We start from the raw sequence: 26,594 nt of genomic DNA on the forward strand, positions 1-26,594 counted from the left end.
GGATGTTACGACTTTGTGGCTGAGAGACTACCCTGCAGAGCTGCCTACCAGTAAATGAGTAATCCCAATGAATGCCAACCTGCTAAAATATATATATATATATATATTGCTGTTAACACTCCTTCAGTTTCACATGTTGAAGCACGTTCATATACCAGCTTTACTAAGCAACAATTACTGAGTCATATTCAGAGTAGCAGTCAGCTGATGTGATGACACCATGCATAGGAAGTCTAGGTTTAAATGGTCCTTGGTTATCTTTCAGAAAGGGTCTTAACCCATTACGAAAGTGGCAATTACAACTTGAGTACTTAGTTACTCTCCCCCTTAATAGAATAATCAATAACCACTGAGCACAAAAGCAACTAGGAGGCAAAAGCCAGGTTTAGAGTTCAGTTTATAATCGCAGATATCGTTATCTCCTACTAAATTATCCATAACTTGGCTACTCAATCCGTAATTACTTAAACTCATTGAGACTGGATGGCTTACTATATTATCTGTAAGTGAAAGCTACTAAGATACTATAAACACCTACTCGGAGATGAATATATTAAAGGAATTGGTGTCTGTAAGGAAAAACTTGAAAGCAATATGTTATGTATATTGTTCATTAATTACGGCTATGTACATATTTAACCATATTAGTTAAATGTATATATTTCTTAAATTTGTTAAAGAATGCCATTTATTATTACAATAATGTTATTCTGTCTAATTAAACAGTGAGGGGAAAACCAGGCCGTACAGTACCTTCACACTGGGCAGTCTTCAGATTCCTCCTGAAGCCAGATTTGCACTGACATATTGCATTTGTGTTTGTCTGATTGCAAATTGCATCCTCCCCACATGGGTTTGTTTTCTTTCCACATATGTCTCCATTGGAAGCTACAGTCGAAGACATTGTGATTGCACATGAAAACACATTTCTGTACATCGAATATACTTGCAAAAAGTTGTTCCATTGATGTGTGGAAGCCAGGTGAAGATCAACGTTTTTCAAACTAACAAAAAACTCAGCAAATTTGGGTCATGTATTGCCATAAATATTCTGACATCATCTAACATTTGGATCTAGCAGAAGAGCCCTAGATTATCTCACGGATCAAGTTCCTCCCTAGAAACATTTAATACTTCAATCTAAACAGAAGGATATTGATCTGAGTGACACACAAAACACACACACATACAGGCCTTGCAGTCCTGCTCATCCGATCCCCCGTCCCCACAGTCAATGAAGAGGTCACACTGCAGCTGGGCTGGGATGCATCGCTGGGTACTGCAGGTGAACTCTGCCTTCCCACACCGTCTGGGTCTGCCAGACACCACCTCTGCTTTGGGACGCACACAGAAGCCAAACACACGTCAGGCTGCATCGGCAACAGAGAAGGCATTTGCATGAAAGGATGAGTGGAACTCTGAGATATCTTTATATGATGTGATGTGGAGCTTGTATGGAAATCAAAGGAACTTGACTAATACAACATTGTTGCTGTTGTCGCCCTAATACTATTAGGAATAATGTTTTATTGGAATATACAATTTCCTTAGTTCAACATTCTTGATTGAGAAAAATGTAATGTAATTTGAACTGTAGCTGGTGTAAACTCACCACATTCCTCCTCATCCGAGTTATCCCCACAGTCGTCAACCTTGTTACACAGTTGGTCAGGGCGCAGACACACACGGTCATTTCTGCATCGGTGTGGCCGTGTGGGGGGACAGGAAAGTTTGGCTGGAGGGGAGAAGAATAACACAATTATTGCAGACAGTCAAATACATTTTAGTTCATTCAACATAGTCCATTCTAGTCTATTTAAATTTCTCCATTCTAGTCCATTCAACAGAATCCACCATTTCAAACATGAATATGACCTTGCATGGAGTTATAATAAAATATCCATCAAAGATCTAAGTTGTTATTTCAACCCACCACACATCTCTGTGTCCTCGTCTGAGTTGTCTCCACAGTCGTCCTTGCCATCACACACCCACGCATGGAGCTTGCATAAGGTGTTGTTGCAAATGAACTCATCAGGACGGCAGAAGAAGATGCCTGAAATTACAAACGGAAGGTTAACAGTAGTGCTATGGACTTTCTTTCACAAGGTTGTCTTATAGCTAGTTTTTTCCATTTCCTTCTAAACTTCTATTCAATAGCATTGTGCTATCATTATCGTGTCTGTATGAAAGAACATTCTTGTTAGCAAAGTCAGTGATTAGTCAGAATATGACTATTGTTTTGTACACCTTTCACAGTAAAACACATGACTAGAATGGTGATTGATATGCTACTAGCCATGTGTTATGTGTGAATTTCAACACCCCTTGTTGCTGACATGGTACTATGAAGGAAGAAAAGCAAATGTGTGTATCATATTGACAGGCATGTAATCTGTATTACAGTGTTCCAGTAAACATGCTAAAATCTGCCCATAGTTGCAATCAATGTTCCCTCTAAACTGCGTGCATGCGTGCATTTCCTCCTGGACTGCCGCACAGAAGAAATGCCATGCAAATACGCAAGAGACTGAACTTCACTCAGTTCGCGCCATTAGTTTGCACTATAGATCAACGTTTTTTCTGTGATCGAATAAACATTATATCAGCCCCTTTTCAATGCAACAAACCAAAACAAATCTAACTTTGCAAGATTGAGTCTGTAATTGTGTTGTAGGAAGAGCCAGATTGCAATGGAGTATAATTGTAATAGTGGTTGCGTTCTTTCAATCATGTGTGAGTGAATGCGCTTTTCAGGTGACTTCAGATCAGAGCGCAGAGCCGTTTGCGTGCACATTCTGCTGATATTCTTTGCAAGTTAGCGAGTTATTAGCCCAGTTATAGATACGTATAGGTCAGTAATACTGCTTCCTACAAGAGCACAAAATGTGTAGACTATATTTCAAGCTATTTTTGAAAAGCCAGTCAGGTAAAAAGCTTACGTTTTAATTAAAGGGGCAGTGTTGTATTTTGAGACAGGCTTGAATATGCAAATAGGCCAATAGGCAGAGGGGTAGCCTACATTGTCTAAGTCTCTGTATGGTAAAAATAAATCAAATCACATTTTATTTTATTTGTCACATACACATGGTTTGCAGATGTTGATGTGAGTGTAGCGAAATGCTTGTGCTTATAGTTCCAACAGTGCAGTAATATCTAACAAGTAGTCTAACAATTCCCCAACATATACCTAATACACACAAATCTAAAGAGGTGAATGAGAATATGTACATCTAAGTACATGGATGAGAGATAGCCGAGTGGCATAGGCAAGGTGCAATAGATGGTGTAAAATACAGTACATACATGTGATATGAGTAATGTAAGATATGTAAACATAAAAGTGGAATTATTTAGAGTGCATTGTATAAAATGACTACTGATCCATTTATTGAAGTGGCCAGTGATTGGGTCTCAATGTAGGCAGCAACCTCTCTGAGTTAGTGATTGCCGTCTAACAGTCTGATGGCCTTGAGATAGAAGCTGTTTTTCAGTCTCTTGGTCCCAGCTTTGATGTGCCTGTCCTGACCTCGCCTTCTGGATGGGTGCGGTGTGAACAGGCAGTGGTTTGGGTGGTTGATGTCCTTGATGATCTTTTTGGCCTTCCTGTGACATTGGGTGCTGTAGGTGTCATAGAGGGCAGGTAGTTTGCCCCCGGTGATGCGTTGTGCAGACCACACCACCCTCTGGAGAGCCTTGTGGTTGAGGCTGGTGTCGTTGCCATACCAGGCTATGATACAGCCCGACGGGATGATCTCGATTGTGCATCTGTAAAAGTTTGTCATGGTTTTAGGTGACAAGCCAAATTCCTTCAGCTTCCTGAGGTTTAAGAGGCGCTGTTGCGCCTTCTTTACCACACTGTTTGTGTGAGTGGACAATTCCAGTTTGTCTGTGATGTGTACGCGGAGGAACTTTCCATATTCTCCACTGCTGTCCCTCGATGTAGATAGGGGAGTGCTCTCTCTGCGGTTTCCTGAAGTCCACGATCATCTCCTTTGTTTTGTTGAGTTAGAGGTTGTTTTCCTGATACCACACTCTGAGTGCCCTCACCTCCTCCCTGTAGGCTGTCTCGTTGTTGTTGGTAATCAAGCCACTACTGTTGTGTTGTCTGCAAACTTGATGATTGAGTTGGAGGCAGTCGTGGGTGAACAGGGAGTACAGCAGGGGGATGAGCATGCACCCTTGTGAGGCCCCAGTGTTGAGAGTCAGCGAACTGGAGATGTTATTTTCTACCTTCACCACCTGGGGGCGGTCCGTCAGAAAGTCCAGGACCCAATTATACAGGGCAGGGTTGTGACCCAGGGCCTCATGCTTGATGATGAGCTTGGAAGGTACTATGGTGTTGAATGCTGAGTCCTACATGGGTATTTATTTTGTCCAGATGGGATAGGGCAGTGTGCAGTTTGATGGCGATTGAATCGTCTGTGGACCTGTTGGGGCGGTATGCAAACTGAAGTGGGTCTAGGGTGGCCGGTAAGGTGGAGGTGATATGATCCTTGACTAGTCTCTCAAAGCACTTCATGATGACAGAAGTGAGTGCTACGGGGCGACAGTCATTTAGTTCAGTTATATTTGTCTTTTTGGGTACAGGAATAATGGTTGCCATTTTGAAGCACGTAGGGACAATAGACTGGGCTAGGGAACGATTTAATATGTCCATAAACACACCAGCCAGCTTGTCTGAGCATGCTTTGAGGACGCGTCTAGGTATGCCATCTGAGCCAGCAGCCTTGCCAGGGTTAACACGTTTAAATGTTTTACTCACGTCAGCCACGGTGATGGACAGACGGGTGGAGGAGCGCAGTCCTTGTTAGCGGGCCGCGACGGTGGCACTGTATTATCTTCAAAGCGGGCAAAGAAGGTGTTTAGTTTGTCTGGAAGTGTGACGTCGGTGTCTATGACGTGGCTGGATTTCTTTTTGTAGTCTGTGATTTCCTGTAGACCCTGCCATATACAGTGGGGCAAAAAGTATTTAGTCAGCCACCAATTGTGCAAATTCTCCCACTTAAAAAGATGAGAGGCCTGTAATTTTCATCATAGGTACACTTCAACTATGACAGACAAAATGAGAAAAGAAATCCAGAAAATCACATTGTAGGATTTTTAATGAATTTATTTAGCAAATGATGGTGGAAAATAAGTATTTAGTCGATAACAAAAGTTTATCTAAATACTTTTGTTATATACCCTATGTCGGCAATGACAGAGGTCAAATGTTTTCTGTAAGTCTTCACAAGGTTTTCACACACTGTTGCTGGTATTTTGGCCCGTTCTTCCATGCAGATCTCCTCTAGAGGCGTGATGTTTTGGGGCTGTTGCTGGGCAACACAGACTTTCAACTCCCTCCAAAGATTTTCTATGGGGTTGAGATTGGAGACTGGCTAGGCCACTCCAGGACCTTGAAATGCTTCTTACGAAGCCACTCCTTCGTTGCCCGGGCGGTGTGTTTGGGATCATGCTGAAAGACCAAGACCCAGCCATCTTCAATGCCCTTGCTGATGGAAGGAGGTTTTCAGGTTTTCAAAATCTCACAATACATGGCCCCATTCATTCTTCCCTTTACATGGATCAGTCGTCCTGGTCCCTTTGCAGAAAATCAGCCCCATAGCATGATGTTTCCACCCCCATGCTTCACAGTAGGTATGGTGTTCTTTGGATGCAACTCAGCCTTCTTTGTCCTCCAAACACAACAAGTTGAGTTTTTACCAAAAAGTTATATTTTGGTTTCATCTGACCATATGACATTCTCCCAATCTTCTTCTGGATCATCCAAATGCTCTCTAGCAAACTTCAGACGGGCCCGGACATGTACTGGCTTAAGCAGGGGGACACGTCTGGCACTGCAGGATTTGAGTCCCTGGCGGCGTAGTGTGTTACTGATGGTAGGCTTTGTTACTTTGGTCCCAGCTCTCTGCAGGTCATTCACTAGGTCCCCCCGTGTGGTTCTGAGATTTTTGCTCACCGTTATTGTGATGATTTTGACCCCACGGGGTGAGATCTTGCGTGGAGCCCCAGGTCGAGGGAGATTATCAGTGGTCTTGTATGTCTTCCATTTCCTAATAATTGCTCCCACATTAGATTTCTTCAAACCAAGCTGCTTAACTATTGCAGAATCAGTCTTCCCAGCCTGGTGCAGGTCTACAATTTTGTTTCTGGTGTCCTTTGACAGCTCTTTGGTCTTGGCCATAGTGGAGTTTGGAATGTGACTGTTTGAGGTTGTGGACAGGTGTCTTTTATACTGATAACAAGTTCAAACAGGTGCCATTCATACAGGGTAACGAGTGGAGGACAGAGGAGCCTCTTAAAGAAGAAGTTACAGGTCTGTGAGAGCCAGAAATCTTGCTTGTTTGTAGGTGACCAAATACTTATTTTCCACCATAATTTGCAAATAAATCCTACAATGTGATTTTCTGGATTTTTTCCCCTCAATTTGTCTGTCATAGTTGAAGTGTACCAATGATGAAAATTGCAGGCCTCTCTCATCTTTTTAAGTGGGAGAACTTGCACAATTGGTGGCTGACTAAATACTTTTTTGCCCCACTGTACGTATCGTGTCTGTTGCGTTGTGACTCCACCTTGTCCCTGTTCTGGCATTTCACTTGTTTGATTGCCTTGTGGAGGGAATAGCTACACTGTTTATATTCAGACATATTCCCAGACCTCTTTCCATGATTAAATGCGGTGGTTCCCTCTTTCATTTTTGCACGAACGCCACCCTCCATCCACGGTTTCTGGTTCGGGTAGGTTTTAATAGTCACAGTGGGTACAACATCTCCAATGCGCTTCTTTATAAATGCACTCACTGAGTCAACGTATAGGTCTATGTTGTTCTCTGAGGCTGATCAAAACATATCCGCTTGATCAAAACAATCTTGAAGCGTGGCTTCCAATTAGTCAGACCAGCAATGAATGGTTCTCGTCAGTGGTACATCCTGCTTGAGTTTCTGCCTATAAGACGGAATGAGCAAGATGGTGTCGTGGTCAGATTTGCCGAAGGGAACTCTCTGTATTCATCGCGGAAGTTAGAGTAGCAGTGGTCGAGGGTATTGCCCATGCACGTAGTGCAAAGCAATATGCTGGAAGAACTTAGGTTGATTTAAATTTGCTTTGTTAATATCCCCACTACAATAAATGCAGCCTCAGAATGTATGGTTTCCAGTTTGCATATAGTCCAGTGAACTTCCTTGATGGCCGTCTTGGTGTCTGCTTGAGGTGGAATGTACACAGCTGTGACTATAACTGACGAGAATTCTCTTGGTAGGTAAAATGGCCGGCACTTGATTGTAAGGAATTCTAGATCGGGTGAGCAGAAGGACTTAAGTTCCTGTATGTTGTTATGATTACACCATGAGTTGTTAATCATAAAGCATACACCACCGCCCTTCCTTTTCCCAGAGAGGTGTTTATCTCTGTCAGCGCGATGCATGGAGAAGCCCAGTGGCTGAACCGATTCCCACAACATATCCAGAGAGAGCCATGTTTCTGTGAAACAGAGAATGTTACAATCTCTGGAAGGCAACCCTTGCTCGAATGTCATCTACCTTGTTGTCAAGAAACTGGACGTTGGCTTGTAGTATACCATATGTAAGAACTAATACATACAAAAAAACAAAATACTGCATCGTTTCCTAAGAACTCGAAGCGAGGTGACCATCTGTAATTCATTTTATTTTGTAAAGTGGTTTCTTGCATCATACAACACAATACAATGTAATTTTACAGTCACCTATTTGGCCCATAGTGTCACAGACCAAGTAAAAAATCCTTAATTAATGTCAAGCCCTTCATAATATAAATATATCATGCAATGTAGGCCTGCATTGAACATTACATGTAGGCTACTGTAGGCTATATCATAGAAATCAAAAGCTATTTCCACGTGAAAATGTTATGGGTTTTGCTCCATTGGTTTGTTTATAGGCCTACGTTATGCTCACATAGTCACAATAGCCTACTGGCTACTGTCTAAAACTGTAAGGGTACAGCCTCATCGATTATATGTAAACGCTTGCCGAAAGTTGCACAAAATTATCTGTTCAAGTTTCCGCTCACTAGACAAAAATTTGCTCAGTGCCACACATTTCAACACCTGAAAGGCATGTCTCTACTGTAGTAGGACATGTTGCCTGTAAATGAAAATAAAATGAAAACAGACATGTATGGAAAACCAACTACTTACTAAGAGGAGACAGTTTCCACCCCATCTCTCAAAGTTTCAACTGCAACTGAATCAAATTAGCTCTGACTAGTCCTGTTGTAATTTCTAATACCTGTCCAACTCTGGCTGCAGTTACAGTTTTCTAGTACATTGATATGTGAAGTGAGTTTGTCCAACCCCTGTCGTACCTTGACTGCAGTTCTCCTCGTCACTATGGTCCACACAGTCAAACACGTCGTCACAGCACCATCTCCGTGGGATACAGTGGGCGTGGTTCAGACACAAGTACTCATCTTCCTTGCACTCCTTCACGCAGCCCGCCTGTCGACATGGCAACACAAAACAAGTAAACAGCATTATACATTATTAAATGTCCAACACAGTCAAGCCATTCTCAGTGATAAAGTTTGATAGAAGTGTCTTCAATAACATCCTTTTGTATAGTGTTAGGAACAGGGCACCAAATTATGTAGGGATGATCCTTACAAATAGGACAATCCCTAGATAAATGCTTCATACAGTGTGGGAAAATCAGCCACCGCACTGGAAAAAAATCATTATTTTTTTCTGCTTATCTCTGCCGTTTTACGTAAATAAGTTAAAGAAAGCTACAGTAAGTGATTGATTGATATCGGACGAGGTTAAAGTACCAAGCAGAGCTACACCCACCTCATCTGATCCGTCCAGACAGTTGTCCTGTCCATCACATCTCAGACTGGCCGAGACACAGCCTCCACTGGCACACACATACTCATTTAGGGAGCAAGAGGGGAGCACTGGAAACACCCAGATCAGAGATAGAGAGCTTTAATTGAGGGCACACACTCCACAACATAATAATATAACATCCATCATTCACATCATGAGTGGGGCCGGTTTGTATGTGTTCTGCACATTGTTGTGAACTCATGAAAAAATAAATGCTATACAACCCATTGTTTCTGTCCAAACCAGCAGTGCTAGACGAGGTCTAAATATGATGTCTTCCCTCAGGCTAGAGCACGCTGTGTGCTGCCTACTGCTGTGCTAAAACCCCACTCAGGCAATCATCACCATTGGGGCTTTCGGATGAGGTTATGAGCCATGTTGCAATTATCACCAAGTGGGTTAACCCCATTGGCACAATGTGTAAGGGTGTATTCAGACCCTTTGACTTTTTTATATATTTTTTTAGGTTACAGCCTTATTCTAAAATTGATTAAATTGTTGTTTTCTTCTCATCAATCTACAAACAATACCCCATAATGACAGAGCAAAAAGTCTTTTAAAATAAAAAAACAGGAATATCACATTTACATTTATGTATTCAGACCCTTTACTCAGTACTTTGTTGAAGCACCTTTGGCAGCGATTACAGCCTCAAGTCTTCTTGGGTATGACGCTATAAGTTTGTCCCACCTGTATTTGGGGAGTTTCTCCCATTCTTCTCTGCAGATAGTCTCAAGCTGTCAGGTTGGATGGGGAGCGAGATGTTCGATCGGGTTCAAGTCCAGGCTCTGGCTGGGCCACTCAAGGACATTCAGAGACTTGTCTGGCCTCGTCAGACTCGTCTGGCCACTCGACATAAAGGCCTGATTGGTGGAGTTCTGCAGAAATTTTGGTCCTTCTGGAAGTTTCTCCCATCTCCACAGAATATCTCTAGAGCTCTGTCAGAGTGACCATCGGGTTCTTGGTCACCTCTCTGACCAAGGCCCTTCGTCCCCTATTGCTCCGCCCAGCTCTAGGAAGAGTCTTGGTGGTTCCAAACTTCTTCCATTTAAAAATGATGGAGGCCACTGTGTTCTTGGGGACCTTCAATGCTGCAGACATTTTTTAGTACCCTTCCCCAGATCTGTGCCTCGACACAATCCTGTCTCGCAGCACTTTGGACAATTCCTTCGACTTCATGGCTTGGTTTTTCTCTGACATGCACTGTCAAATGTGGGACCTTATATAGACAGGTGGGTGCCTTTCCAAATCATATCATGTCCAATCAATTGAATTTACCACAGGTGGACTCCAATCAAGTTGTAGAAACATCTCAAGGATGATCAATGGAAACAGGATGCACCTGAGCTAAATTTCGACTCTCATAGCAAAGGGTCTGAATAAGGTATTTCTGTTTTTAATTTTAATATTATAGCAAACATTTCTAAAACATGTTTTCACTTCATCATTATGGGGTATTGTGTGTAGATTGCTGAGACCATTTTTAGATTTAATCCATTTTAGAATAAGGCTGTAACGTAATAAAATGTGGAAAAAGTCAAGCGGTCTGAATACTTTCCGAAGGCGCTGTATTGCTTACTATATGTCTGCTTCAGAGGGACAAGCGAAAGCCATGAAAACATTTTTAGTAGGTAAAGTGTTTAAAACATGTTGGCTCACCATTATTTTTTTTAAAGAAGATGGAGAATCAGCTAAAGAATTATCAATAGCAGAGTTTTGGCACAGGTAGACCCAAATAGTCCTATTCCTATTGGCGTGACTGGTATGATGTATGTCTTTCGTGACAGACCCAGCTTCTTTCCCTGCCCTGCTATTCGCTAAAATACCAAAAGGTACAAATCTGTTGGCGAGGTTGCTAGGTTGTTTAAGCAAACTTTTATTTGATAAAAAAATGTTTGGGGGAGGGGGACTCGCTCGCATCACTTTTTGAAGTGTTTTTATCCATTATACAGTTCATTATGTTTTTATGGCTTTACTGTGGGTAAAAACACATGGCTTAGAGAATTGGAACAGTATTTAATTACAAGTCACACAGAAAGCAGCCTTGGCAATTCTACTGCTTGTAAAGCACCCCCCTCCACACCAAACTGTCCTCATCTTACCCTACTCCCCATAAAAAAGTCCAGAAAAACTCTAACTTTGTCTTGTTTTTCAACCAAAGTATATAAACTACAACAGTCCACGTTACTGCAGAAGCTTGTGGTATTTAGCTTTTTAACAACTACTTAAATTTCACATTAAAACGTTTTTTTTTTTAGGGGGGGGTAACCTTTTTACCTTGTTTTCCTCATATACCGTACCTGTCCCCTGGCAGTTCCTCTCGTCCTCTCCTGTCTTGCAATCCTCTTGGCCGTCACAGAGCCACTTGAGGGAGATGCAGAGGTTATTGAGACACTGAAACTGGTCCTCAGCACACCGAGCCTCACAGTCCTTCTGTAGAGAGATATAAAGGACAAGAAGCTCACATTTACAATAGGCTTATACTTTACATGTTAGGCGTTCCAATTCTTATACAGTAGAACCATATGGTAATACTTTCTTTGAAAGGTACCTTCACTAGGACTTGATAGCTCATTTATAACCCATACATGACACTTTCATTGACAATTTGAATGCTTTACATGTGCAGGATGGCAGGGTATTGCCGGGCATTGACACCCATTCAGTCTTCATTGCCTGTTTAGTCAGTTTTAGGTAAGAATAGGGTGGACAACATTTGGGCTCCCGAGTGGCGCAGCAGTCTACGGCACTGCATCTCAGTGCTTGAGGCGTCACTACAGACACCCTGGTTTGATTCTAGGCTGTATAACAACACAGTCCCATAGGGCGGCGCACAATTGCCCCAGCGTCGTCTGGGTTTGGCTGGTGAAGGCCGTTATTGTATATAAGAATTTGTTATTAACTGACTTGCCTAGTTAAATAAAATAAAAAATATATTCAGTTTGACCCAGAATGATGTCATTGGGACCACACACAATAATGTGTTAAGAGAGGTTGCGCTTGGAGGGGATTACTCATACTGTATGCTGTAATTGCTGTGGGGGTATTTAACAGAGCAATAAATTACAAGGCATAATACATGAGTAATTCCGTGGCTCTCTCCTCAGCCATCACACAATGGAAACCTGAATATTTTCTATTGATTGGCTCATATTTCATGAATAGCTCTCACTTTAAAATAAATCACATTCCACAAAACAGATCCCACGCATGCCTAGTTAATTTAGTATTTTTGGTTAGTGAACCAGTTTGCATAATTGTTCACACATTTGCATAACAGAACAAACATAAAATGTCTCTCGATTAGGACATTGTCATCCATAATATTATCGTCTGCGTTCCAATAAAATTCTGAATATTTTACGATTTGAATATCATACTGCCATCAAATCCTATCTGCAATTCAATATGCATGCCTTTTAAGAGAAAAATAAAACATTCACATTTATGAAAGAAAAAGCGAGATAGAAACATAAGGTTAAGATTAATAACGGTCAATTCAATCAAAGAAGATTATTAAAGAGGTTGTGACTCACAGAGTTTACAGGCTATAACATGCTATTTACAGGCTACATTACAGGCTGTTTTTAAATGACAACAGGGATCACTGACCTCGTCTGAATTATCAGGGCAATCATAGTCTCCATCGCAGCGGAATCGAGCGGAGATGCAGTCCCCGTTAGCACAAGCATAGTCCTTGTGGTTACAGGTCACTGGCTCTGAGTCAAGGGAGAGGACAAGGACATCACTACACTTGAAATAGAAATGACATAGGAGTCGGGCCCTCAAACACGATATACACTCCACCACACAACTTTAATTAGACTAGTTACACAACGATGCCATCCAAGGGTGGATCTTCATCATTTTCTACAAGGCCCTAGTACTCCCTAACAAGTTATGTCCAATATAGACTACTTAAAGACTATATATATATATATATATATATATGTGTGTGTGTTATAGACTAGGCTATATAGACTATTTACACTTGAAATAACCATAGAAAAGCAACCAACCTCTAAGAAAACACACGCATGGGCCTTTATAAGAGGTATGTATCATGAGAGAAGTGAATCCCCTAGAGCCCCCTTAATGAAAAAAAAACATGAATTTCACGTGATCACGTGAAGTTCTCCTAAATCACATGATTCTCATGATTCATAAGTGGAATTTTACATAAAATCATATTATCTTCCACATGTGAAATCATGTGGTTTTGTGTATGGGCCCTTTTACAAGAGAGATCTGTCACGACTTCTGCCGAAGTCGTTGCCTCTCCTTGTTCAGGCGGTGCTCGGCGTTCGACCTCACCGGTCTTCTAGCCATCATTGATCCATTTTTCATTTTCCATTGGTTTTGTCTTGGAGAGAGTTAACCAGGATGTGGGTAGGTTTCTGCGGTCTTATTGCCAGGATCGGCCAGGGGAGTGGGCGAAGTTCGTGCCCTGGGCAGAGATGGCTCAGAACTCACTACGTCACTCCTCCACTAACCTTACTCCTTTTCAATGTGTATTAGGGTATCAGCCAGTTCTGGCTCCTTGGCATCAGAGCCAGACCGAGGCCCCTGCGGTGGACAATTGGTTTCGGCACGCTGAGGAAACCTGGGAGGCAGCCCATGTCCACCTTCAGCGTGCCATAAGGCGCCAGAAAATTGGCGCAGACCGTCGCCGCAGTGAGGCCCCAGTGTTCGCACCAGGGGACAGGGTCTGGCTCTCGACCCGAAACCTGCCCCTCCACCTGCTCTGCCGGAAGCTGGGTCCGCGGTTTGTGGGGCCGTTTAAAGTCCTGAGGAGAGTGAACGAGGTATGTTATAGGTTACAACTGCCAACTAATTACCGTATTAACCCCTCGTTCCATGTGTCTCTCCTCAGGCCGATGGTGGCTGGCCCGCTCCAGGAGGCTGAAGTTTGTGATGTTCCTCCGCCTCCTCTAGACATCGAGGGGGTTCCAGCGTACTCTGTTCGATCCATTTTGGATTCGAGACGTCGGGCGAGGGGCCTTCAGTACCTCGTGGACTGTGAGGGGTATGGGCCGGAGGAGAGATGCTGGGTTCCGGTGGAGGACGTATTAGATCCTTCCATGTTATCAGAATTTCACTGTCTCCATCCGGATCGCCCTGCACCTCGCCCTCCGGGTCGTCCCCGAGGCCGGTGTCGATGCGCACCTGGAGCCGCGCGTCAGGGGGGGGGTACTGTCACGACTTCTGCCAAAGTCGTTGCCTCTCCTTGTTCGGGCGGTGCTCGGCGTTCGACGTCACCGGTCTTCTAGCCATCATTGATCCATTTTCCATTGGTTTTGTCTTGTCTTCCCACACACCTGTTTTCAATCCCATTCATTACCTGTTGTGTATTTAACCCTCTGTTTCCCCTCATGTCTTTGTCAGAGATTGTTTATTGTCAGTGTAGTGTTTTCTGTTGTATAGGTGCGCGACGGGTTTTCGTACCCATATTTGTTTATGTTCTTTTCCTGTTTAGTGTTATAGAGCATGTTACTAGGACATTATTAAAAGACTCCATTTTACACTCCGTTTGACTCTCCTGCGCCTGACTTCCCTACCACCTATACACATATGCCAGACAATATCTCTTAATCATTGCTTAATCTGGGGCCAGTCTTTCAAAAGTTCATCTGGATTGTGCATACTTTTCAGATAGGATTAAATGCATAGAAATAGAATGAATAGGATGAGAGTCCCCATTCAAGTCAATGATTTGTCTGTTAATTTCTTCTATTTCTATGTGTTAAATCCCATCCGATAGGCGAAATCTAGATAGATAACTTTTGGAAAACTGGGCCCTTGCAGTAAGCCTACTGTTTGCTCGTCAAAGACATTTGTTGGACATGATGGTGGAATGCCAGTGGCTCAAGATGTAAATACATTCATAGCCATTATACTCCTGAACCCTACTATCTGGCAACCTCCACATTCAGGTGCACTGTGTGTCTAGGTCTCTGAGGACAACATTAAACCATAGTTAAGCACCATCTAATTCAAGTGCTGGGATCCTCCCCTCACCCCCTGGTTATCGTGGACTGTTAACTGACTGAATGAGTGAAGATAGTTGTGGTTATGAGCTGCAGTTAGAGAAAAGGTCCCAATAGAGCCTGCAGTCTGCAGCATATTGTGATTTGCAGCCTTTCTCGCTCTCCTGTCTGCTAGCTTAGCTGGTGCACCTACTTAATTCTTTACCATCCAACACTTGACTGGGATTAATTTGCATTTTAAGCGACATTAATAGGTAAGGGGAATAAGCCCATAATAAATCAAATGTACGACGCATATCCAGCATAAAATGCATGTACACACACACTTGTGTGCACTCAGGCACACACACACACACACACACACACACACACACACACACACACACACACACACACACACACACACACACACACACACACACACACACACACACACACACACACACACACACACACACACACACACACACACACACACACACACACACACACACACACACACACACACACACACACACACACACACACACACACACAGAGCAGAGATATGGGCTAGCTGGCATAACAAATCCCTTTCATGCATAAACAAACTTCATTCCAGTAGTTGGTTATGAATATCTAAACAAAAAAGTGAGCCTGGGAAGGAGAGGGGAGATGGCATCAAAGCTGAAGAATCTGGAGCTCTGACTTTCTTTTAGATCCAAAGTGGTGTTGGAGAGGGGAACATGCTCAGAGGGCATAGCCGCATTAGAAACAGTTAAGAACAGGGCTCCATTGAACTGCCTAAATTACTTTGATTGTGGGATCTCTTTACAAAGTTAAACAGAGGAACGGTACAGTATATAACAAAGACCAGGAGGGGAGTCCGTTAATCTTCAAACAATTCCAAAATACTAACTGAACTGCTCAAGTGCATAGGCCTGTTGATGTATATATAAGTTGCCAAATAGCTAGAAGTGAGCTAAGAGAGTAGAGAGCAGCATAGATGGGCATACTCACTGCAGTTATGCTCATCTGAGTTGTCTCCACAGTCGTTCTGGCTGTCACACCTCCAGTGGTCCGGGATACAGTTGTTATTCTCACAGCGAAATTCATGAGGTCCGCAGGTCTTTTCATCTTTTTTTTTTACATCAGGAAACAAACAAACAAACAAGCAGATGAAAATGGCTTCAAAAAGCATGAATATTAATGGTGGAGCTATTATGTTCATACATGTAATCATCATTTCCTCAGGGTTTCCTCGTAGTGCAAGCCTGACACCAAGTTCAAAACCTCCTTCATACTCGAGAGAGGCTACATAGTGTAGGATGAAATACCTGACTGTGCTGCCAACGGCTTAGATCTAACAGAATCTAACAGTATTAAACACTTAGAAGCAAATAAAGTATTTGAAACAAATGTTTCAGAAAAGTATGTACAGTACCAGTCAAAAGTTTGGACACACAAGGATTTTTCATTATTTTACTATTTTCTACATTGTAGAATAATAGTGAAGACATCAAAACTATGAAATAACACATATAGAATCATGTGGTAACCAAAAAAGGGTTAAATAAATCTAAATATACTTTATTGGTGAAATTATTCGAAGTAATAAGCTTTGCACACTCCTGACATTTTCTCAACCAGCTTCATGAGGTAGTCACCTGGAATGCATTTAAAATACCGGTGTGCTTTGTTAAAAGTTAATTTGTGCAGTTTCTTTCTTTCTTAATGCGTTTGAGCCAATCAGCTGTGTTGGGACAAGGTAGGGTTGGTATACAGATGATAGCCCTATTTGGTAAAAGACCAAGTCCATATTATGGCAAGAACAGCTCAAATAAGCGATCCGGAAAATGTCAAGAACTTTAAAAGTTTCTTCAAGTGCAGTCACAAAAACCATTAAGTGCTATAATGAAACTGGCTCTCTTGAGGACCATCACAGGAAGGAAAAACCCAGAGTTACCTTTGTTGCAGAGGATAAGTTCATTATAGTTACCAGCCTTAGAAATTGCAGCATAAATAAATGCTTCACGGAGTTCAAGTAACAGACACACCTCAACATTAACTGCTCAGAGGAGACTGTGTGAATCAGGCCTTCATGGTTGAACTGCTGCAAAGAAACCACTACTAAAGGACACCAATAAGAAGAAGACACATGCTTGGGCCAAGAAACACGAGCAATGGACATTAGACTGGTGGAAATCTGTCCTTTTGGTCTGATGAATCCAAGCGTGAGATTTTGGATCCAACCGCTGTGTCTTTGTGAGAAGCAGAGTATGTGAACGGATGATCTCCACAAGTGTGGTTCCCACCGTGAAGCATGGAGGAGGAGGTGTGATGGTGTGGGAGTACTTTGCTGGTGACACTGTCTGTGATTTATTTAGAATTCAAGGCACACTTAACCAGCATAGCTACCACATCATTCTGCAGCAATATGCCATCCCATCTGGTTTGCGCATTGTCCTGTTGAAAAACAGGACAATGACCCAAAACACACCTCCAGACTGTGTAAGGGCTATTTGACCAAGGAGAGTGATGGAATGCTGAATCATATGACCTGACCTTCACAATCACCCGACCTCAACCCAATTGAGATGGTTTGGGATGAGTTGGACCGCAGAGTGAAGGAAAAGCAGCCAACAAGTGCTCAGTATATGCGGGAACTCCTTCAAGACTGTTGGAAAAGCTGGTTGGGAGAATGCCAAGAGTGTGCAAAGCTGTGATCGAGGCAAAGGGTAACTAATTTGAAGAATCTCAAATATATTTTGATATATGTTTAACACATTTTTGGTTACTACATGATTCCATATGTCTTCACTATCATTAAACAATGCAGAAAATAGTAAATATAAAGAAAGACCCTTGAGAATAGGTGTTCTAAAACTTTTGACCGGGAGAGTATATTTTTGGGAATATACTTTTATTTCACTATCCTAATTATCCTCTATATTGCACTAAATTATTATTACTTTTTCTGTTGGTGTATAATGCGCCCCCCTAATACTATCAAATGTACTCTAAAACTGTAGTACAACTGAACAGCATTTAGGAAATGTTCATGAACATTTTACAACGTCTAAAATAAATACATTCTTTAGTTAGCAGCAATTATTAGCTTACATCTTGTTTTGAACTTAATAAGAGCTAGTATCTAACAAAACAACCAATACTGAGTGAAGAAAATATTGATCTTGTGCTGTTCAATATTACCAAAGAGAATGGCAACCTATCTATCCACTCAAATAACCATTGGGATGAGATGAAGAGGAAAACAACATAATTACCTCTCCACAAAGGTGGGAGAAGACTGCATGCTGAACCTTGTTCTCTCCCTTCTTCAGATGTGAGCATAGCTAAAATCATTGAATGCTTCATCCAGTGGAAGACAATGGCTTTAAAGTATAACAACTCAGTTGAGGGACTTCTAGCAGTATTGTGTCTCAGAACAAAAGGCGTTCAAGTTAGCGCAGATGCTCTCCAGTAGGCTACACAGTTTAAAGTAATAGCCAGTGGAAGATATACTGCCCTACCAAGCAAAAAGGCAGTAACTGCTCATTTGGGAGAAAATTTGTAAATGTAATTTTTGTTACATTAAATACATGCTTAGTCATGTGGACAAATATCCTGCCTCTATTGTATTTTGTTTTGGAGAAAACGGGGCTAATGTTAGCAGCAATTGCCTAAAGTTACTGTGAGCAGTTACTGCCTATTGTGTGGGGGTGGGGGGCGTGGTGTATGGCACCGGTTTTTCAGTGCCATACACACTACTGACAAGTCTGACAACCTGTGGTGATAAACTACCGGTAGGCATTCTCTATGGCTGCTTCAACTCAATCAGTACAAAGCAGATGAGAATGTGCCCATGTGTAAAATTGATTCATCTCCTAATCACAATTTCAACCAAGGCTCAATAAAACTTAGGACTTATTTCAATTATGATTTAAGCGCTCCCCCACTCACCACAATTAGCTTCATCTGACCCGTCTGTGCAGTCCGGGTCCTCATCACACACCCACAGCTTGGAGATGCAGTGCATGGAGGCCTTGCACTGGAACTGTTCCGGGGAACATGTACTCTCCGCTGTGGAGAGGAGGGGGTCCAGGTTTACACCAGGCCAAGGAGGGGAGGGAAGGAGAGAGGAAGGGAGAGAGAGATCGAGAAAGAGAGAAAAACAGAGAGAAAGTGAGGGGGAGGGATCGATGGAGGGGAGAGGGAGTTAGAGAGAGAGAGAGCGAGCGAGACCAAGAGAGGGAGAGAGTGGTATAAGGAGTGAGAGATGAACAAACAACACTATTATTGACAGAATGTTAACAGAAGAACAGCCTGGATAAACAGGCCAGCTGTGTAAAATACCTATAATTTACAGAGGCAGGAACAAAAAGAGAAGACATGCTGCAGTAATAACAAGTATTACTATACTTTACGGATGTAATCATAATAATTATAGTTATTATTATCAGCCTCTGGCTCAGAAATAACTGATTTGCAAACAGGGTAACACAATAAACAGTTAAACTGATATACTGTATATGCAGTCTAGACAATCGAAGTCAGACACTATACCAACTGTGGTATAGTATCACTGCATACCAAAAGCAGCAGCAGTTGTCTTCTGTTCCGTTATTTACGTTCCATTATCACAGTTGCCGCTACAGATGTAGGATCTTAATTTGATCACCATGTTGCAGGATAACTTTTCTGCAATGCAGGACATTTAAAACTTGTAGTGTATTTGAGTTTTAAAATGGCCCCTGAAGTTTGTTATTTCCACTTTGACATTTCAGACTGATTTTCCCTTATGAAAAATGTATCAACCCCTAAATAACTGGCCATCAATTACAATCCACATTTCCTGTTACTGCAGGATTATTTTCCTTCTCTAGCAAACTGGCTCAAATTAAGATCCCACATCTGTACCATTATCTTTTGATTGGCACAGTACGTGGTCCTTCTGTAGCTCAGTTGGTAGAGCATGGCGCTTGTAACGCCAGGGTAGTGGGTTCGATTCCCGGGATTACCCATACGTAGAATGTATGCACACGTGACTGTAAGTCGCTTTGGATAAAAGCGTCTGCTAAATGGCATATATTATTATTATTATTATATATATTACTTCTGAAAATATCTTTTACATTTACACATTTAAATATACAGTCTAATTCAAGGGGAGAACGCCTCTCTCCTTAATCAAGGCTTTTATACTGACTCTCACTCCATAGTGACATTCACTCCATCTTGAAATCAGGCAGGCAAAACGAATATATTTGTCTGACGTATAATGATACTGCTGATAGCTAGAGTTACCATAACAGAAGGGAAATAACTCTCACTATTATGTTCAATGATAGCTAATCCTCTCACACAGGGAAAGTGCTAATCAAGCATGCCTTTGGAATACCTAATCACTACCTGACTCAATATTATTTAAGGCAACACCTAAGGGTAGACTGTCTAAGTTTTACTATAAATTCACTGGTCTCAACTTGTCAGATACCACCGTTAAACCTTCACATAATAAGTTCCATCTCACTCTTCTTTGGGGGAAAAAGCTATAAAACAGAAAATAATCTTAGAGAAAAAGTCTAGCCTAAGTTAAAAAGTAGTCCTAAAGATTCCTTAAACAATCCGTCAGGTACTAATACAGAAGGTTCTTCTTCTTACGACATTCTGTCTCATCCTCTCCGTCTCCACAGTCGTCCTGTCCGTTACAGCGGAGGTTTAGAGGGATACACTTCTGTTTCCGGGTGCATTTGAACTGCCCTGACAGACAGATGTACGTCTCTGAAAGACAAAATGAAGAGGTAGAACCGATGGAGCATCCATTGAAGGTGAAAAGCATCCATCAACGAAAATGTAGGACAAAAGGGCACCTTAAGATAAAGTGAAAGTAATGTTGGCTAAGCCAAAAACAAGCTAATAACATGTTTTACAATGCTTTGAAATTAAAGCACATTCCCACATGGGATTTTTATTGTGACAGAAATCAATACTTAAATTGCAACAAAAAGCATTAAAAGGTATCAAGCAATAAGAAAGGTATGAAGCTGCTGGCTTCTGTCTTATGTTCTCATCAACAGGTTTGATGTGAAGGACAGTAACAACCACAGTCGTCTTCTTTAATCGATATGCTACTGTGGCCAGATATCAACAGATTACAGACTCCTCAGACCACCGCAATTTGACTTCACCCATCTACTTGCATGGGAATGCAACATCCCCAGTCTTCCTCCTTACCACAGTTGGCCTCATCTGAGTTGTCTCCACAGTCGTTCTCTCCATCACAGATGAAGGGAGGAAGAGCACAGAGGCCAGTGCCACACTGGAACCTCCCAGGCTGACATTTGAATTCAGCTGCATGAAAATGTATTAGCAACGTTATGTCAGGGAATGCAAACCAGCTAATTACAGTACTTGTACACTGAACATTATGTATGATCATGTATGGTGATAAACTACACATTTGTAATCTAAAAAAATACTTAATTACTTAATGTAAAACAGCATTTCTGAAACTATCCCTCCAATAAAACATGTGTAACTAAGTAGCAAATGTTAACAAGCATTTAATACATATTCCACATTTCAAAATATACAGCAATTATCCTGTAATCCTAATTTGAGAGATCACAGTAAAAGATCACAGCAATAAAGTAAGTCAAATGTAATAAAAAATATAGTTTCAAAGGTTGAGTTATAAATATTAAAAACTTTTTTTGAAAGTTAACTGAGAAGTAGGTATTGGTCTGAAGCCAAAAAAAGAAAGTAAATTCACATGAGCATCACAGCGACTACTCCACCCATACTCTACCAAGGCTTTCCAACACACAGCTTTAAAGTACTAAAGTAGCAATGTTGGTCTATTGTACTTCAAACAATGTGTATGTAGGCTGTTTAGGATTCCGTTAGCAAGTTTGGTAGGCTACCCATCAGCTCCATTAATTTGCACAGCTTTGGAAGGGATTACCATGACCAACGGTCAAATGGAATTTGACTGCAGTCATGACTCGCAACTACTAACCACTAGGCTTTTTTTTTTTTTTTTTTTTACCTTTAACTAGGCAAGTCAGTTAAAGAACAAATTATTATTTTCAATGACAGCCTAGGAACAGTGGGTTAACTGCCTGTTCAGGGGCAGAACAACAGATTTGTACCTTGTCAGCTCAGGGATTTGAACTTGCAACCTTTAAATTACTAGTCCAACTCTCTAACCACTAGGCTACCCTGTTTGCCCCAAGTGTGGTGGTCATACGTTTACCGTGACAGCACTATCCAGGTTTCCCAAAAGCATCTTATTAAGGCTAAGTTTATCATTAGATCCTTCGTAGGCGCATCATTAAATCTCAGAGCTGTTGCCCAAAACCATTGTTACTAAAGTTGCACTTGAAAACAATCGTTATTTACCGGATGCACGAACAGCAATATTTCCGTTTTGTCATCAAAGCCCCATATAATACCCACCATTGCGACCTGTACGCTCTCGTTGGCTGGCCCTCGCTTCATACTCGTCGCCAAACCCACTGGCTCCATGTCATCTACAAGTCCCCCCTTATCTCAGCTCACTGGTCTCACATCACCCACCTGTAGCACGCGCTCCAGCAGGTATATCTCTCTGGTCACCCCCAAAACCCATTCTTTCTTTGGCCTCCTCTCCTTCCAGTTCTCTGCTGCCAATTACTGGAACGAACTACAAAAATCTCTGAAACTGGAAACACTTATCTCACTCACTAGCTTTAAGCACCAGCTGTCGGAGCAGCTCACAGATTACTGCACCTGTACATAGCCCATCTATAATTTAGCCCAAACAACTACCTCTTTCCCTACTGTATTTATTTTATTTTATTTATTTATTTTGCTCCTTTGCACACCATTATTTTTATTTCTACTTTGCACATTCTTCCACTGCAAATCTACCATTCCAGTGTTTTACTTGCTATATTGTATTTACTTTGCCACCATGACCTTTTTTTTGCCTTTACCTCCCTTATCTCACCTCATTTGCTCACATCGTATATAAACCTGTTTCTACTGTATTATTGACTGTATGTTTGTTTTACTCCATGTGTAACGCTGTGTTGTTGTATGTGTCGAACTGCTTTGCTTTATCTTGGCCAGGTTGCAATTGTAAATGAGAACTTGTTCTCAACTTGCCTACCTGGTTAAATAAAGGTGAAATAAAATTTAAAATACATTTTAAAAAACATGTCGGACTCATGTGTTGATCTAGATAACTAGCTAGCCAGCATGTAGACACAGTGCATTGCACAGCAGATGTGTTGCTTGTATGTGCATTGGCCGGGTTTAGATTCAACATAGCTAACTGTTTCTTTGCAAGAAAATGTATAGCTACAGTTTGTGTTGTAAGAGGCTGGTTTTGATTGATGAAATGATGACATAGCTAATCCAGCCAGTTTGATTGCATGAATTATAAATTAGCAAAGTTTGGTGTTGACTATGAACTTTACTTAGCTAGCTCTGTTTTATGGAAGAATTTAGCTAACTAAGATATATTGTCGACATTGAGTTGTGGTTGGTGCACCATCTATACAGCCATAGCACAGTCTCGTTAGCTTGTAACTACTGCCTAGTTGGCTAGCTAACAGGCTATGATAGTGGCCAAGGACGTTTGCTAGCTTATTTTGGTTGTGCTCTGATTTAGTTTACACAGATGACTTCAGCCATATGAAAAACCTATTGGAAAATAGCTAGCTAACTTCCTTTGCTTGTAGCTAGCTTCTCATCCGACTGGTGTTAGCTAGCTACAGCTGCTAGCAACAGAGTTGTTGATCCCGGTTTTAGAACTCTGAGCTTTGGCTAAATAATGTTAGCATTGTCAGAAATGCTACAAAACGAAAGCACATTGTTGGTTCTTAATATACAGAAATGGGCAACTGAGAATGAGAAATTATACATTTTATCAAAAATTATTCAGTCCAAAAGGTGGCAAGTCTATAGACGCTGTATTATCGTTCTTATCCTATGCCTAAATGTTGAGCTAGGTCGAGGCAAGTAATGATCTTTCTTTCCTAATGCTAACAACCTTGTGAAAAATCTGGTATGTGGTTCTCAGTAACAGCCGGACATCTCATGACAAGAGGCGGGGAGAGTGTTGACAGTTTTATCGACATTGGTGTCACATTGGATTAAATATGATGGAAGCAACATTTTAATTTAACACTGAGCTACAAGGAAGTCAGGAAGTCCAGTAATGCATAGTTGGTATGAAATTAAAAAACATGTTACTCACGACAGTCAGCAGGCTCATCTGATCCATCGCCACAGTCATCCACAGTGTCACACTTCCACCAGAAAGGAATACACTCGTCGGTTCCACAGCGGAACTACAGAACACACAAATTAACTAGACAGAATTCTAACTTATCCCAAAAAACTGTTGTTCAAACAAAAGGAAAACAAACAACACTACTATTTTCATGGGACTTAAGCTGCAGAAGCATGGCAGGAGAGAAGAGACAGTGTGATAAACAAGGAGAAAGGGAATGAAAACAACAGATCTGCCTTGAGGGAATATAGAATAACAGACTATGCAAAAAGAGTTACCATATCTACAAGTGCTGAGGAGTGTGAGAAGGGATAGCCACTGACCTGACTTGCAGTGCAGTTGGAGAGGCAGGTCTTGTTGTCAGCAGCAAGGTAGAAATTAGTTGGACAAGCACACTTGTGTTCCCCGCCAGGAGAAAGGAGACACAAGTGGCTACATCCTCCATTGGCCACCTGACACTGGTGCTTGGGCACTGCACAGAGAGAGGGGGGGGAGAGAGAAAGAGAGGGTGGGGGAGAACAAAACCGAAAGTAAAGCATAATTAAATAGAACATTAGCTACATTCTTAATACCATACCCTATATAATCACATCCTATATAATAATATCATAAACTGTATAATAGTAATAACCTATGTAACCATACAGCATATGACCATGTCTTTTGGTTGGCAGGTGGGTAAATGAGGGGACTACTGTGTTGGGTGGGTTACTCTACCTTCAGGTTGGCGTAGTGAATGGTAAACCTTGACAGATTTGATAGCTTGCCAGGAGTTGAGCAGCTCAATTCCTTGGGCCCCAGTAGTTTTATGTGCTCGTCGGAGTGACTTGGATTTCCCATCTGTCCAGTAGACAAAGTCCTCAAACAGTGTCAGACCCATCACCCCCTGAATGTGATCATAGGACACTGGAGAGAGACATAATACAAAACAGTAGACCCATCATTAGTTGATGAGGAAAGTGAGAGAACACCATACACATGTAATTGAGGTGGCTTAGCAATCACACTTGTGTGATGAGTAACATAGCCTGAGACCTCAAGACTTGCGTTAGCTCCCAATCTAATGCCTAGGCTTTGGCTCAGCTGAAATGGTATTGTGGTGAGCAGGATACCCATGTAAACACTGATTAATCACATATTCTTATAGTGGAAAAAGTCCAACATTATATTCTTCCTTACCTTTGTGTATCTGTGAGCCGTCTATGTTGGCGAACAGAATGTGGTTGTCATCTGCCCAGTACAGCCTCTTGTTAGTGTAATCTATAGTGAGGGCAGTGGGGCTGTAGATCTCTTTGTCGATGATAACAGCATGCCCTCGACCATCCATACCCACACGACTGATGTGAGGGGATTCACAGCAGTCCACCCAGAATGCATACCTACACATGGAGGAATGTGGAGAGGTCTTACAAGGTGTCTCTTACAAAACATCATTAGAATGCTAGGTTAACATTAGGAAAATGACAATGAAAAAACAAAATTAGTATTCAGTGCTATAAAAACCCTCAGGTGTAAAAGTAGACTGCTCAGTATATCATCACATTGTATATTTACATTTGAGTAATTTAGCAGTCACTCTTATCCAGAGTCAATTTTCAATATTACATTTGCTTAACAATGTGCCAAGTAATTCCGTAAGGGAGGGGTCACCAATTGGTGATTTGACACGTAAATAACCTTTCTTCTAGATTGAGCCCTAACATAAACAGACCTTAATGACAAGCCTCCTGTTTGCTGAAAGTCGGACAGTCCAGCTTAGTGTGTAGTCGTGCTTGAGTGTTTGTTTAAGTTGTCAGTGGGGTTAGGGTTAGAGGTCCCAATTGTCTGATACAGTACCCTGACTGTGGATCCAGGGCCAGGTCAGTGGTGTTAGGGTTAGAGGTCAATGTGTCTGATACAGTACCCTGACTGTGGATCCAGGGCCAGGTCAGTGGGGTTAGAATTAGAGGTCAATGTGTCTGATACAGTACCCTGACTGTGGATCCAGGGCCAGGTCAGTGGGGTTAGAATTAGAGGTCAATGTGTCTGATACAGTACCCTGACTGTGGATCCAGGGCCAGGTCAGTGGGGTTAGGGTTAGAGGTCAATGTGTCTGATACAGTACCCTGACTGTGGATCCAGGGCCAGGTCAGTGGGGTTAGGGTTAGAGGTCAATGTGTCTGATACAGTACCCTGACTGTGGATCCAGGGCCAGGTCAGTAGGGTTCCTGATACCAGTGCTGACCAGGACAGTGGGGTACAAGCCGTTAGCTTTAGACACCTCCAGGCTCTTCCTCTCGATGTCACACCAGTACAGGTTTTTTCCTATCCAATCCAGGGCCAGTGCACTGGGGACCGCAGTCCGATGGACTATCTGGTGGGAAAGAGAGGGAGATAAAAAACTAGCAATGACAACAACAACAACCAAAACATTCATCATATGATTAATGTCCAAAACATATGTAAGATATGAAAAAAAAAATGTTAAAAACCTTATCCT

The 26,594-nt window shown here is 41.9% G+C and overlaps 1 protein-coding gene across 1 annotated transcript in view; it reads right to left on the minus strand.

Annotated features, from left to right (window-relative positions):
* The window catches only part of LOC123990266 (low-density lipoprotein receptor-related protein 1B-like), a 265,509-nt gene that overhangs the window by 46,384 nt on the left and 192,531 nt on the right, over positions 1 to 26,594 (minus strand). The window contains exons 52-68 of the mRNA XM_046290887.1: positions 26,287 to 26,468; positions 25,295 to 25,494; positions 24,833 to 25,021; positions 24,439 to 24,587; positions 24,080 to 24,173; positions 21,070 to 21,186; positions 20,497 to 20,616; positions 18,796 to 18,915; positions 15,853 to 15,969; positions 12,479 to 12,585; positions 11,167 to 11,299; positions 8,828 to 8,934; positions 8,347 to 8,479; positions 1,934 to 2,056; positions 1,613 to 1,735; positions 1,191 to 1,334; positions 754 to 888 (exon numbers count right to left, since the gene is read on the minus strand). Of these exons, the coding sequence (XP_046146843.1) occupies positions 754 to 888; positions 1,191 to 1,334; positions 1,613 to 1,735; positions 1,934 to 2,056; positions 8,347 to 8,479; positions 8,828 to 8,934; positions 11,167 to 11,299; positions 12,479 to 12,585; positions 15,853 to 15,969; positions 18,796 to 18,915; positions 20,497 to 20,616; positions 21,070 to 21,186; positions 24,080 to 24,173; positions 24,439 to 24,587; positions 24,833 to 25,021; positions 25,295 to 25,494; positions 26,287 to 26,468 (2,293 nt within the window). The remainder of the gene's footprint in view (positions 1 to 753; positions 889 to 1,190; positions 1,335 to 1,612; positions 1,736 to 1,933; positions 2,057 to 8,346; positions 8,480 to 8,827; positions 8,935 to 11,166; positions 11,300 to 12,478; positions 12,586 to 15,852; positions 15,970 to 18,795; positions 18,916 to 20,496; positions 20,617 to 21,069; positions 21,187 to 24,079; positions 24,174 to 24,438; positions 24,588 to 24,832; positions 25,022 to 25,294; positions 25,495 to 26,286; positions 26,469 to 26,594) is intronic.

The sequence above is a fragment of the Oncorhynchus gorbuscha genome, linkage group LG01 (assembly GCF_021184085.1).
Source record: "Oncorhynchus gorbuscha isolate QuinsamMale2020 ecotype Even-year linkage group LG01, OgorEven_v1.0, whole genome shotgun sequence".
Taxonomy (NCBI): domain Eukaryota; kingdom Metazoa; phylum Chordata; class Actinopteri; order Salmoniformes; family Salmonidae; genus Oncorhynchus; species Oncorhynchus gorbuscha.